Source organism: Diaphorina citri, unplaced genomic scaffold, assembly GCF_000475195.1.
Source record: "Diaphorina citri unplaced genomic scaffold, Diaci psyllid genome assembly version 1.1 scaffold334, whole genome shotgun sequence".
Lineage (NCBI taxonomy): Eukaryota > Metazoa > Arthropoda > Insecta > Hemiptera > Psyllidae > Diaphorina > Diaphorina citri.
This window is the reverse complement of record NW_007377769.1, coordinates 156,411-171,237: the sequence shown is the minus strand read 5'-3', so window position 1 is coordinate 171,237 and position 14,827 is coordinate 156,411. Positions and strand designations below refer to the sequence as shown.

Genomic DNA, 14,827 nt, shown 5'->3' with positions numbered 1-14,827 from the left:
TTACATTTGTAGGTAAGGTGAAAACATCTTCGTGATTCTAAAAAAATATGGAATATGGATCTAATGGATCTACAGATAGCAGTTCTCAACCAGATACCTACCAAAGGAGGTATGTGTTTAGATTTGTAGGTAAGAGTAAAGAGTAAGTGAGTGAGTTATGAAACATAACTACTCTTTTCGGTGGACTACTCAGTCAATGAGTCAATATCCTACGGTAGCAAAGGGAAGCAGAAAACCCAAGACCAGTTCAGTCTGTAATAATTTGCAATATTATTGCAAACATGCCTCGAAAACCCCAGCTGCGGTTTCTTACTTTCGCACTACAAGAATGCCGAAACCTAATTGATTCTAAATTTGCGACTTGGGAAGTTTACGATCATCTTTCACAGTATGTTGCCAAATTCTTCGATTTTTTTACGAGAACTCATCATACAAGGTTGTTTTGTTATGCAGGAATAATGCAGTGTGAAATCATGCTTTGAATTTCATATCCGACACCTCCAAAGAGTCCTATCATCTTATCTTATCTCATCCGAACGAAAATTTCTAAAATCTTTCCGAATAGATTTTAAACTTTTTATTCAAAAATGTTGAACCACAATATTAGAGGTCCTTTCAAAGATAGTACCCACAATAAAACTCAAATATTTTTTAAAAAATTAAAGCACAAAGTATTTGCTGAGGTGTGCTTCAATTGTACAACAAAGTCTGATGGTCTTTTAAACGCTTTCATGGAACGGCCGATAAATTGGCGCAAGTCCAAAATCCAAACCGGTACAGAGCTTGAACATAGCGATTAGGAAAATGACGATGCTCTCAGAGCCTAATAAACAGTACTAGTTTACATCAATGTACATACGAAGATCTTACTGGACGTAAAGCACAATTTTGATACCATTAGTATCATCCGACCTCTTCGTTTCTTGTTCACTCAGTCCTTCTTTAATATTCAATTATTGTTCACGTCAAAATGTCGGTTTCACAAAGGGTGACCAGTTACCAGTACAATTACAGTTTCACCAAGAATCTTAAAATCTCAGTAAGGGTCTAGCAAGGCTGATACAGTGCCCCAGAAGCTCCAACTTAGTAGTTAAAAGTTGGAGCTATAGTTCAATTCTCAGTCCTTCTTTAATATTCAATTATTGTTCACGTCAAAATGTCGGTTTCACAAAGGGTGACCAGTTACCAGTACAATTACAGTTTCATCAAGAATCTTAAAATCTCAGTAAGGGTCTAGCAAGGCTGATACAGTGCCCCAGAAGCTCCAACTTAGTAGTTAAAAAGACCTTTTTTGTCAAGAAAATCCTAAACGTTGTGCATGTCTCGTCTTTTGTATCTATGTACTTAAAATCTCAGTAAGGGTCTAGCAAGGCTGATACAGTGCCCCAGAAGCTCCAACTTAGTAGTTAAAAGTTGGAGCTAAAAAAAAAATTGAATTTCTTATAAGAAGGCACAGATCTTCTAGAGTTCTCTTGGTTAATGTAAGAATGTGTGAATGGTGTGATGTTTTTCCTCAATTAAAAATTTACTGTGGTTTAAAAAAAAAAACTCAATTTTGCTGAACCTTAGAATTTGGTGCAATTTCTATTCTGACATTGAATGGGAGCCCTATAGAGAGAGCAGGTTAATAATCCAGTAGCAGATAAGTATCTTCCAGAGAGCGGTCAAAGAGCAGGGGACACTCCCACACATGAGATTTCAATATAACGTGAATCCAATGGGTATATCCCGTCGATATGTAAAAAAAATCCCATCAGATGGTCATACCTGGACTGGAACCAATTTAAATGAATTCATATTGAAGCAATTAATAGAGGGTACCATGTTAATAATTAATTATTCACGAAATGAGTAAGGGCCTTGTGATCAGAACAAACTTCAACAGACTGAACTTTGAATATTTCACCAATGAAAGGGCCTCTTTAGTGAAATGTAGGCAGTCTGAACGGAGTAGGTAGGTATGTATTTGACTATTTGTCGAAATCAGATCATAGACTTGTATAACTGAGGAAAACCAAAGTAGGTAAGAGGATATACATAGGTATAGTACCTACCTATTGGATACAATAAATTTACATTTGAGATGAGCAAACACAATCAGTTCAATTCCTTTGCCGAAACCTGTTGCCGGCACTCAGTGGGATCAAAGAGGCTGCCCTGTTTCATTTACTTTGTCATGTCCACTAGTCGGGTGTGCTCTGTTAGCGCCAAGTTATGTGCCTCCTAATCTATGTTACAACGCGGGCAATAACGTCCATTAGAAATGGCGGCGGCCCATTTCATACGGTGGGAGGTCTGTATTTATGATGGCCATGTTGAAGTACTGAGACTAGTGCACCAGAACACAACTAACGTCCATTAGAAATGGCGGCGGCCCATTTCATACGGTGGGAGGTCTGTATTTATGATGGCCATGTTGAAGTACTGAGACTGGTGCACCACAACACGCCTAGCCTTTTGCCTCGTAGTAAATCTCTTCTAACTGTGGTCACTGGACAATAATTGTCCAATTACTATGTCCTCTTATTTTCATATTAGACAGGAAGATCATCGCATCGCAGTATATGTCGCTGAATATTATCTTTACTCCAAGACAGGAGATTTACGATTTGAGGCCTTGCGTTCTCCATAATGCTTATTACAGAGGTTAAGCACTACATATTGGGTTTGGTGTCGTTCATTAACAATGATCACTACAATAGAAAGAAGAAACACAAACACAAGAGTATGTAGGAAGGTCCATTCTTGAAGAACAAAACAAGGATAAAATTCCAGACAGCAACAAAATCCTCGCAAAGTGCCTTAAAAATGGCAAAACACCTACATTGTAGACAGTCCAGTCCATATTGTTACTGCAATCCAATGTGATTTATGGTCCCAAGTATGTTTTTAATTAAGGAGAACCATCTTTAACACCTTTTAACTTTTTTTTTTATATATATATACCTACCTAAATATAAGGGAGATTCAATAAATAATGTGAAAACAATAATGGTTAGGTATATGGATCATTGATTAATTCTGGAATTCAGGCTATTTTCAGGCAGAAATTCTTTTGATTTGAGGCTTTAGAACCGGTTGACAGAAATCTAAATGATGAGGGACATTTTGTAAATCAAAAGTTCAAAAACTAAATCAATGGATAAACAATACAACACAGACAAGATAAGGTGCCTATAGGGTACCTAGACAAAAGTTTCATCTGATCTAGTAAAATGACGATAAGACCTTAGCAGTTACAGTTCTCTCTATCAAACCTCTGAAAAAAGTCTTCGGTACCTACTAAACTCGAAATCCTTCAAACAAAGAGGGATTTACTTTTTAAAGTTTTTTAAGAATAAAGGGAATGGATTTGCAAGAGACTAATGTGTTTTCCAAGGGCAGGAAAATTTGCAAAATATTCGCATTTGTTTGAAAAATAAATAAAATAATAAATGAACATAAGTAACTGAAGTAGAAAAAAGACACCCTATACGGGATTTGCAAGAGACTAATGTGTTTTCCAAGGGCAGGAAAATTTGCAAAATATTCGCATTTGTTTGAAAAATAAATAAAATAATAAATAAACATAAGTAAGTGAAGTAGAAAAAAGACACCCTATACCTAGAACAGCCAGTAGAAGCTGCCATGTAAAATTAATTAAGTTATGAGAACAATGTCACAATGTACGTGGGACGCATACAATATCGTATAATTTATGCTATGTAGGTATGTCTTGGTGGACTAAATATTATTGCATAATTAAATACATTAGCCAGAAGACATTAGCGAGCACCAAGCGTTTCATGAGAGCATTAATTTTACAGGTAATTATATTAACTTCCAACGATATCTAACGGCTAAAAGCTTTTGTAGACTTCCAATCTGAGGGTCGTCGTATACTCGAGATCCGCCCGATTCCGACTCGTAGCAGCTGACGTAATCCTCGTAGTCACCCTGGAAAATAATGATGAGTATACTTGAGAGAATTCTTAAGATAGCTGAAAAGTAACCCCTTATAAATGTTCGAAATGCCCAAGGTCCTTGGCATTAAAAGCTTTGGTACAGTATACTCGCTTACTCGCATCACATGCATTTTTAATTCATTCGACTGGAGTCTTCGGTACTCAAGACTTGGACATGACAAAGATTATGATATATGTATAGGTAATTGCAGAATCATAATAATTTAAGCTTCACATATTGGCCCATATGTTTCTAGCCTGTACGTACTACCCTACAATAAATAAATACACTTTATTTCATCACCTCTTGGATCTTTACGTAGGTTTCGCCGTTGGCCTTGCTCTATTTTGCGCCTTCTAGGACGTCTGAGGTGCTTGTCTATGGTTTGAGTCCCAGCCAAGGATATTTGCCCCAGCCAAGGACTATATTTTATTTGACGTTCTTTTTCCTGCACTATTGCTGACGTGAAAGCTAAATGTCCCACTGGTTTTCCGGTACCTATAATTATGGCCTTTGAGGATTTCATTTTTGTCAAATGCAGACAGTTTTTATAGGCACCTAGAATAATAATAATGGTGCTAGTTTAGTAGATTCAAGCACAAAATAAGATCATAAAACCACAATACGAACAGTCACTACCTAGAATTTATCTAGGGATTGGATCACTGATTTCCAGGAGTTTTCGGCAAAAGTAAAGTTCAAACCCTTATTAATCTCTCAGGAGTTCCTACACGAACACCAATACGAGTATACATTTCAGTTGGTAACTACTAAAGACACCTTGTACCTTGCATACATCCTTTATTTAAAAGGAAAGATTGAGTCAGAAACTTAGAAAGTAAATATCAGTCCGACATCGACAGTCAGTACAAATGGTATTGATTCACTGACACCAACATATCTTGAGAATCAATGAAATCAATCGGAGATTGAAAGAACCGAAGAGCAGACAAAGATCAATTCAAAGTTATGTATCCTAGACAGCTTCAGGATGCAGAAAAAAATCGTTCGAGATTTAAGCAAATTGATTTGAAGGCGTTGGCGTTCCACTGAAATAATAACATTCTGCACGATGGTTTCAAGGTGATTTGGAATTTGGCACAGTTCTAGACAAGATGAATCTCGATTCAGATCGATCTCAAGTCGATTCCACCTTGTCCCAGTCCTACAGATGACGTCACAGCAGATCTCCCGCTTTAAAACTTTATAAAGAATAGATTAGCTTCCAAAGTAGGTTAGACTATTAGATGAATTTGCCATTTTCCAAAAAAAAAAAAAAAAAGAAAACCCAAGACCAGTTCAGTCTGTAATAATTTGCAATATTATTGCAAACATGCCTCGAAAACCCCAGCTGCGGTTTCTTACTTTCGCACTACAAGAATGCCGAAACCTAATTGATTCTAAATTTGCGACTTGGGAAGTTTACGATCATCTTTCACAGTATGTTGCCAAATTCTTCGATTTTTTTTCACGAGAACTCATCATACAAGGTTGTTTTGTTATGCAGGAATAATGCAGTGTGAAATCATGCTTTGAATTTCATATCCGACACCTCCAAAGAGTCCTATCATCTTATCTTATCTCATCCGAACGAAAATTTCTAAAATCTTTCCGAATAGATTTTAAACTTTTTATTCAAAAATGTTGAACCACAATATTAGAGGTCCTTTCAAAGATAGTACCCACAATAAAACTCAAATATTTTTTAAAAAATTAAAGCACAAAGTATTTGCTGAGGTGTGCTTCAATTGTACAACAAAGTCTGATGGTCTTTTAAACGCTTTCATGGAACGGCCGATAAATTGGCGCAAGTCCAAAATCCAAACCGGTACAGAGCTTGAACATAGCGATTAGGAAAATGACGATGCTCTCAGAGCCTAATAAACAGTACTAGTTTACATCAATGTACATACGAAGATCTTACTGGACGTAAAGCACAATTTTGATACCATTAGTATCATCCGACCTCTTCGTTTCTTGTTCACTCAGTCCTTCTTTAATATTCAATTATTGTTCACGTCAAAATGTCGGTTTCACAAAGGGTGACCAGTTACCAGTACAATTACAGTTTCACCAAGAATCTTAAAATCTCAGTAAGGGTCTAGCAAGGCTGATACAGTGCCCCAGAAGCTCCAACTTAGTAGTTAAAAAGACCTTTTTTGTCAAGAAAATCCTAAACGTTGTGCATGTCTCGTCTTTTGTATCTATGTACATAGTTCAATTTCTTTGCCGAAACCTGTTGCCGGCACTCAGTGGGATCAAAGAGGCTGCCCTGTTTCATTTACTTTGTCATGTCCACTAGTCGGGTGTGCTCTGTTAGCGCCAAGTTATGTGCCTCCTAATCTATGTTACAACGCGGGCAATAACGTCCATTAGAAATGGCGGCGGCCCATTTCATACGGTGGGAGGTCTGTATTTATGATGGCCATGTTGAAGTACTGAGACTGGTGCACCACAACACGCCTAGCCTTTTGCCTCGTAGTAAATCTCTTCTAACTGTGGTCACTGGACAATAATTGTCCAATTACTATGTCCTCTTATTTTCATATTAGACAGGAAGATCATCGCATCGCAGTATATGTCGCTGAATATTATCTTTACTCCAAGACAGGAGATTCACGATTTGAGGCCTTGCGACCCTTGCGTTCTCCATAATGCTTATTACAGAGGTTAAGCACTACATATTGGGTTTGGTGTCGTTCATTAACAATGACTGAATCAGCTTTACGCAGTTGTTTTTTTCGTCCGTTAGGTAGCGCCAGTATGCAAGCGCGCTAGCGGAGGAGCAGAAAGAACTGCGCAGAAACGTATGCGCACAAACGATTGTTACAAAGGGGGACCGAAAATGCCTCCCTCAAATATGCCAACTCTTCGCGGAACTTTGCAACAAAATTACCAAATTGGGCAAAATTAGGTTAGCAAGTAACTTATGAATAATTTACCCGCTCTAATCAATTATTTCTAGATCTCCACACACTTGAATAATCTGTTTTGTAACGATTATGCTGTCATCGTCATCGGTGTCCCAGGTCATTATAGGGTAATCGAAAGTCGTGCACTCCATCTTTTAGCTTCCAGTTACTGCTCACCTTTCATGAATGTTAACTCGAAATTAACTCGTCATTCTCCATACAGGGTGTTTACAATGTTTCCAACTTTGCCATTTCCTGTAAAAGCTCGTATGTTGGTCAGTTGGTTAGACGAACAGTAATTTACTAAATTGTGGAGGTTTTGGAACTTGGTCTGGTCTGGTGCACTAAAGTGAACTGGGATTAGAATAAAACGGCAATGTTTCCAACTTTGCCATTTCCTGTAAAAGCTCGTATGTTGGTCAGTTGGTTAGACGAACAGTAATTTACTAAATTGTGGAGCTTATGGAACTTGGTCTGGTCTGGTGCACTAAAGTGAACTCGGATTAGAATAAAAGGACAACGGAAAAGGGAGCTCCCAAAGGCCTCATGTGGCCCAAACACTTTTTTACTTTCCTTATCCTATAATAAGGAAAGTAACAAAAGTACTGGGACAGCATGGAGGCCTTGGGAGTATTTTAACCAAATTTAACAAAATTAGATCTCATTTCGTTGACACTTTTTTACTTTCCTTATCCTATAATAAGGAAAGTAACAAAAGTACTGGGGCAGCATGGAGGCCTTGGGAGTATTTTAACCAAATTTAAAAAAATGAAATGCAAAATCTTGTAGAAAATTAGATCTCATTTCGTTCGGTCAATTATCTACCTCATTATTTGAGCCACCAGGGTGTTCAAGTTCTCAATGAAGCCATCAGGTACATCTCTTAACAGGAGATAATTATAGGTACGGTGAATAAGAGATACCAGGAGATTATACGATAAGATATACTTTTGATTGCAATCAAAAATCCGCAGAAGACTCCCACTTCGTGATGATCCCCTGGGCAGTTCAGTTTGGTGAATGGACCCCATTTGCTATGGCTCTGACCCCAGTAATAAATCCAGACCCGTGCCCATTTATCATAGCGATGACCCCAGAACCAGAGCGTAATGACTTGTAAAAAAAATTAAAAAAAAAAAAACAGGCTCTGACCCCAGTAATAAATCCAGACCCGTGCCCATTTATCATAGCGATGACCCCAGAACCAGAGCGTAATGACTTGTAAAAAAAAATAAAAAAAAAACGGCAAAATTAGGATGTTTTAAATTTTAATTTAATTTACGAGCAAGATGAAGTTGTTCTCATTGTTAGGAGGCCCCCCAGGTATGATTTATGTAGAAACCAAGTGTCGTTCTTTGAATTTCAAGAGCTCTGCCCACAATTTCTTTCGGCTTTAGGAGAACTGTTCAAATTGCCTTTCTGGCTAAAACGGACAATAACAACCGAGGTAAAAATAATAATAAAATAAATAAAAATAGGCTGCATTAGATTTGACTGACCACTTCAAACTGCAGATTATTTTGAGTCATGGGGTATATTTCCCCTTTTTTCTCAAATCCACAAGGGCTAGTTTTTTTCCTTCGAGGGGGGTAGCTATAACCACACCTTTTTTCTAGTTAATCCATTAGTAGCATAGTCGGGTTTTTCCATTTGGCCAACGCCGGACCAATCGTTGACCGACCAAGATATCAGTGGACCAAACCAACCAGTCCATATTTAGACACTCCAATTACCCCAACGCTAAAACGGACAATAACAACCGAGGTAAAAATAATAATAAAATAAATAAAAATAGGCTGCATTAGATTTGACTGACCACTTCAAACTGATTATTTTGAGTCATGGGGTATATTTCCCCTTTTTTCTCAAATCCACATGGACTAGTTTTTTTCCTTCGAGGGGGGTAGCTATAACCACACCTTTTTCCTAGTTAATCCATTAGTAGCATAGTCGGGTTTTTCCATTTGGCCAACGCCGGACCAATCGTTGACCGACCAAGAAATCAGTGGATCAAACCAACCAGTCCATATTTAGACACTCCAATTACCCCAACATACCTAGAACAGCCAGTAGAAGCTGCCATGTAAAATTAATTAAGTTATGAGAACAATGTCACAATGTACGTGGGACGCATACAATATCATATAATTTATGCTATTGTATATTCTTATGCTTAAAAACTATTTAATGAAACAACTTTTGCAGGAGTAGTATACTATGCTGTGTCATCTGGCAACCCAAACTTTGGGCAGCTCATCAATAAATTTTATTGATTGCTTCTCTCTTCATCTTTTTTTATTGTATTTTCTAGAGTGATAAGAAATTCCAGGGAATTAAAGAACCAAGGGCACACCTCAAAAGTGACAGCACTCCAGATTCTAAAAGCTTTGGTACAGTATACTCGCTTACTCGCATCACATGCATTTTTAATTCATTCGACTGGAGTCTTCGGTACTCAAGACTTGGATATGACAAAGATTATGATATATGTATAGGTAATTGCAGAAATCATAATAATTTAAGCTTCACATATTGGCCCTTATGTTTCTAGCCTGTACGTACTACCCTACAATAAATAAATACATCTAAATTTTAACTAATTATGAAATATGAACTCATATTTCTAGAAAACTATCTTTTTCTCAACGAACACCAATACGAGTATACATTTCAGTTGGTAACTACTAAAGACACCTTGTACCTTGCATACATCCTTTATTTAAAAGGAAAGATAGAGTCAGAAACTTAGAAAGTAAATATCAGTCCGACATAGACAGTCAGTACAAATGGTATTGATTCACTGACACCTACATATCTTGAGAATCAATGAAATCAATCATCTGACATTGTCAAATCTATCTCGATAGATAGTAGCTCGCTACTAAAGGCATTCTATTGGGTAAGTTCCCATAAATCATAAAAAAAGCTATATTCCATAACAAAAACTAATAAAATATCTATGACTGTTGACTGAAATACTGGGATTATAGGCTTACATTCTGTCAACAACTCTCGGCATTTAGGACAGGCCTCTGCATTGAGCATAAATAAATAAGTCCAAATCCAAGTGTCAACTGGGTCGGATTAGCCCGTGACATTTGCAGTTCTAAAAAGTAAACCATATATCCCACTTTCCAACAAGCACCTAATCTAGATACACGCTTACATAAACCTGGAGCTGGATACTCTTACATAAACTGGAGCTGATACTTAACAATATTGTACAAAGAAAAGTTAGATTAAATAGATTGATTTAGCAGCTCGCAGCGCGTGGTTGAATAATTTCTTACTAAGGGTGGAAAATGTCAAAGCAATTCATGTATATTCTTATGCTTAAAAACTATTTAATGAAACAACTTTTGCAGGAGTAGTATACTATGCTGTGTCATCTGGCAACCCAAACTTTTGGGCATCTCATCAATAAATTTTATTGATTTCTTCTCTCTTCATCTTTTTTTATTGTATTTTCTAGAGTGATAAGAAATTCCAGGCAATTAAAGAACCAAGGCCGACCTCAAAAGTGACAGCACTCCAGATTTTGCAGCAGCAGAAGCAAAGTGTCATATACTGCTTGCCACTTATGACAAGATCAGAAATTCCACAACTGAGACCAATTTATTTCGACTCCCATTCCACGCCTGTGTTGGCGTGTCATGTTTGTCCTTACTTTCAAATTTCGAGTGGGAAATGTCTTCATAGATTGGAGACATGCAAAGAGTGTCCCTCATGCCCCCCTGAGGACATAATTAAAACTGGCAACGTGGTACGGACAACAATCAAGATGGACGTGGGACACGCAACCTGATTTCAGACCCCAAAGAATCAGGTTTTGTTTCGGAAATTGTTTTGCAATTTTTTTCCTCCCATTAATTTCCTTGTTGAAGGAAGTACTTACTATCTATGCATGTTTTCTGAGTTCATAAAATATGTGTCTTTTATAAGTTATAGCCTGTTGCACTTTTCTTAGGTATATTTTGATTTCAGCTCCTCAAAAGTTTACAGTTTATGGTAGGTAATTAGGTATGGTGTCTTTTAACTTTTAATACCTTCTTGAAATACACTGATTCCCTGGTTCCACTTGTGTCTTTTATAAGTTATAGCCTGTTGCACTTTTCTTAGGTATATTTTGATTTCAGCTCCTCAAAAGTTTACAGTTTATGGTAGGTATGTGTCTTTTAACTTTTAATACCTTCTTGAAATACACTGATTCCCTGGTTCCACTAAACTCATCAGCTTCATCATGGTCTGTGCATAACAACCATAGACTTCGTCCACACTTACCTCTTTCCAATGACCTCCTCCATAGTCCGAAGCCGAAGAGGACCGGCGGGAACTTCCGTGACTCGGCCTTCCCGATTGTGACGTCACAGCCTGTCCCAGCAGTTGTGACGTCAGAGGCTGGGCAGTCGACAGTGGTTGCCCCGTGAGGGGAGTTAGTTGTGGCTCTGACCGCCAGGCTGAATGGTGGCGCTCGTAGAAAGAGAGGAGGGCTTTCTTCTGGATCGCTTTGAGCGAGGTTTTGTCTTTTCCGCCATTGCCGCCGGAGTCCTTGGCGGAAGATTTGGCGGCGTTCTGAGATGATGGCGGTTAGAGATTAGCTTCTCATAAGCTGATGGCGGCAACCTGACGATATAGTTTTCTAATCCAACTCAACTTAAAGCCAGTATCTTGAGTATCAGTCTCATTCTAACAGGATAACACAAGGTATATTCTATTCTATTCGATCTGGAACTAAAGGATATCTGTTCCTTTTTAATCTTTTCGGGTTATTCCTTCAGACATTTTCACGGCATTTGGAGCATATTCAGATTCATCTCAATGAGTTAACCGAAGATTTCATGATATCATTGGTCATCTATTCCCATGGATCAATCCTTGCAGAGAATCGCCCAAAATCGGGAGATTCTGAAACCCCAGGTGCATCAAAGTAATCCATCCTCACCAAAATTATAACTTAGTAGAGGTTGATGGCATGGTGAGTCCCAAACTTTCTAGGATTGCAAAACAGACGTGGTATTGGCGAAACATCCTCAAGAAGTAGTGAGAGTATTAGAATAATAGAAGAAGTACCATCAGTAAATATATTCAGTAAAACAGATACAGCTTAATCATTCAAGTCCTCAGATCAATCAATCAATAACATCTTTGTGTAGAGTTATATGCAGATATTGTGTGACTGAACAAATAACAGTACTTCAAACCGGAGATGAGTTGTTTAGGTGGGCGCGTAGTACCATCAGTAAATATATTCAGTAAAACAGATACAGCTTAATCATTCAAGTCCTCAGATCAATCAATCAATAACATCTTTGTGTAGCGTTATAGGCAGATATTGTGTGACTGAACAAATAACAGTACTTCAAACCGGAGATGAGTTGTTTAGGTGGGCGCGCGAAATTTGTTACAAATCTCTCATGGGCTTTGAAGTCAGGGCGTTGAAAGAAAGTTTCTCAACGCTTTATACAGGGTTTCCATAAAAGTGTATCTATCTATACGTGTACTAGACCAAAGTAATAGAGACTACCTATCTATCCGCGCTCCTCATGGGATAGAAGAGTATACTCCAAAGCCCTTTGTAGGGAGTCAGAGTGAGGGCTAAAATCAGTGATACACCCCTCTGGTCTGCCTATTGGTCCTCCAAGGGAGGCACAATCTTTCTCAACGCTTTATACAGGGTTTCCATAAAAGTGTATCTATCTATACGTGTACTAGACCAAAGTAATAGAGACTACCTATCTATCCACGCTCCTCATGGTATAAAAGAATATACAGAGTATACTCCAAAGCCCTTTGTAGGGAGTCAGAGTGAGGGCTAAAATCACTGATACACCCTTCTGATGGTCTGCCTATTGGTCCTCCAAGGGAGGCACAATATTACTGTCTTACGATTTACAACACTTCGAGGTGCATATAACCAAGGTGTTGACGAGCACCACTAAAATATAATAGAAGATAGATAGATAGACAACACTTCGATTTTTAGCGCACCCTGTATTATTAGGTGACAATGGAGCTGGTGTTGTTTTGGTTAGGTGTTGGGCAAAAGTTTTGATTAATTGTTTACTGACAGTATTGATGATGCTTATCTTATTAGCTTGTAGTGCTGCATCTCTGTCAACACAGACTTTGCTGAACATATCGCTAGTTCTGCGCAACGTCTTTAGTTTCTGGATTAGAGATATGAGGACGCCGACTTTGAGCCAACTTGGCCTACTTGAGTATTTGGCCTACTTGAGTATTTTCAAAGTTCCAAATCACCCTGGCAGTTAGAGAGTTGTACTGTGACTTGTCACTCTTTGAATACGGAACGCTACTAGTTTTGTTAAAAGAAAAGGGAGTATCCTACCTTGAGGAGCACTCGGCTTCCTGAGGCCAATTGAGGAGTTGACATGAATTCCACTGATCTTGCGAAGGGCCTTTATTTATTTCCAACTAGCCCAAGTAGGATCGTATAAGCAATATAAGCATACATTCGACGACCCTAACTTACCATGAGTTGTCCGTGTCCGGAAGTAAGTAAGTATCATGAGTTGAAAAAAATCTTTCATCACAGTTTCGCCTCTTACATCTAACGTTACTCCCAATCATCAACGAACTGATCACGGCAAAGCATGAGCACACTTTTTTTTTTGCTCGTCTCTAATTTATTGTCCTGACTAAGCAAGATGTCCTCTTTCAAATTTGGAACGGTACAAAGTTCAGTGAGGTTCCAGATGTGTGGACGTTATGGTCTCCTTGGAAGAGTTTATGGGGATTCTCCAATATGTTAACTAAAGAGAATCCTTAGGAAGATCAGCGATATTGATTGTTATCTCCATATAAAAATCTAAACTTATAGACTTCTGATTGGCTTAGGCCAGCCACTCACTATCAGGTAGATCTGATCAGGTGTCAGGTCTACCTGATAGAGTCAGTTCTACCTAACAGTGTGTGTGCTCAGAGGTAGACCTGACATACGCACCTTTTCAGCCGTACCTGTCAGGTCTACCTGATAGTGAGTGGCTGGCCTTAGTAAGCAGATGACAGATAATTGGTAAATGGTGCTTTCCCCACGAGTTCTACAACTCACTTATGTTCTTGGTGGTAAGGGGGGGGGATGCTGACTTACCTATCAAGGAAGGGCGTGGTAGTGGTCGAGTCAGCTGAGCTGACGTAACTATGGTAACCTTCACTCTGGGCGTAGGAGCCTTGGGTCTGGTGGTTGTGATGTAGACTTCCAATCTGAGGGTCGTCGTATACTCGAGATCCGCCCGATTCCGACTCGTAGCAGCTGACGTAATCCTCGTAGTCACCCTAGAAAATAATGATGAGTATACTTGAGAGAATTCTTAAGATAGCTGAAAAGTAACCCCTTATATATGTTCGAAATGCCCAAGGTCCTTGGTATTGTCTACCACTAAGGTAACCCTAAAGATTCCACGAAATGTTCGTGATCGAACTCAAGTTTTTCTACCGAATTTGCTGGAAACAGCACCCCATTCATCTCTCTAAGTTATGGGTCCTCTTCTTACTCTTTCTCACCCGAAAGACCAAGAAGGATTGAATACAACTTCCGAAAGTTCCACTAACCTGTGCTGAATCAGAGGCGTAGGTCCGCGCGTACTCCTCCAGGTCTGCCTGCGTCAGTGGCGAAGGTCCAGAGGTCAATGACCCCGATATATCCCGCTCCGGCGGAGAAGGCACCGAATAGTCGTCATCCCCCAGGTACTTGCCCTCCCGATCCAGATGGGGCAGGTAGAGCACCTTCGAATCTCTATCCCGGCTGTCGGGGTAGTGAGGAAGAGGCCGGGACTCGAACGTAGAGGCGGGAATCTTCTCGCATCGCTCCATGACCGTCTTCAACTGTGAACAAACAAAATGGACGTTTTAGAGGTGGACAAATATAAAGAAGTGTACAAAGAAAATATCTAACGCATGGACAGAATTCGAGATATGAATATGAAGTAATTGCATAAACAATAGGAGACGAG

General features: G+C 38.9%; 1 protein-coding gene across 1 annotated transcript in view; it reads right to left on the bottom strand.

The window, feature by feature from the left end:
* Positions 1 to 14,827, bottom strand: part of LOC103507673 (protein Shroom-like) — a 73,160-nt gene that overhangs the window by 25,148 nt on the left and 33,185 nt on the right. The window contains exons 3-4 of the mRNA XM_026822483.1: positions 14,427 to 14,699; positions 13,966 to 14,150 (exon numbers count right to left, since the gene is read on the bottom strand). Coding sequence (XP_026678284.1) covers positions 13,966 to 14,150; positions 14,427 to 14,699 — 458 coding nt within the window. The remainder of the gene's footprint in view (positions 1 to 13,965; positions 14,151 to 14,426; positions 14,700 to 14,827) is intronic.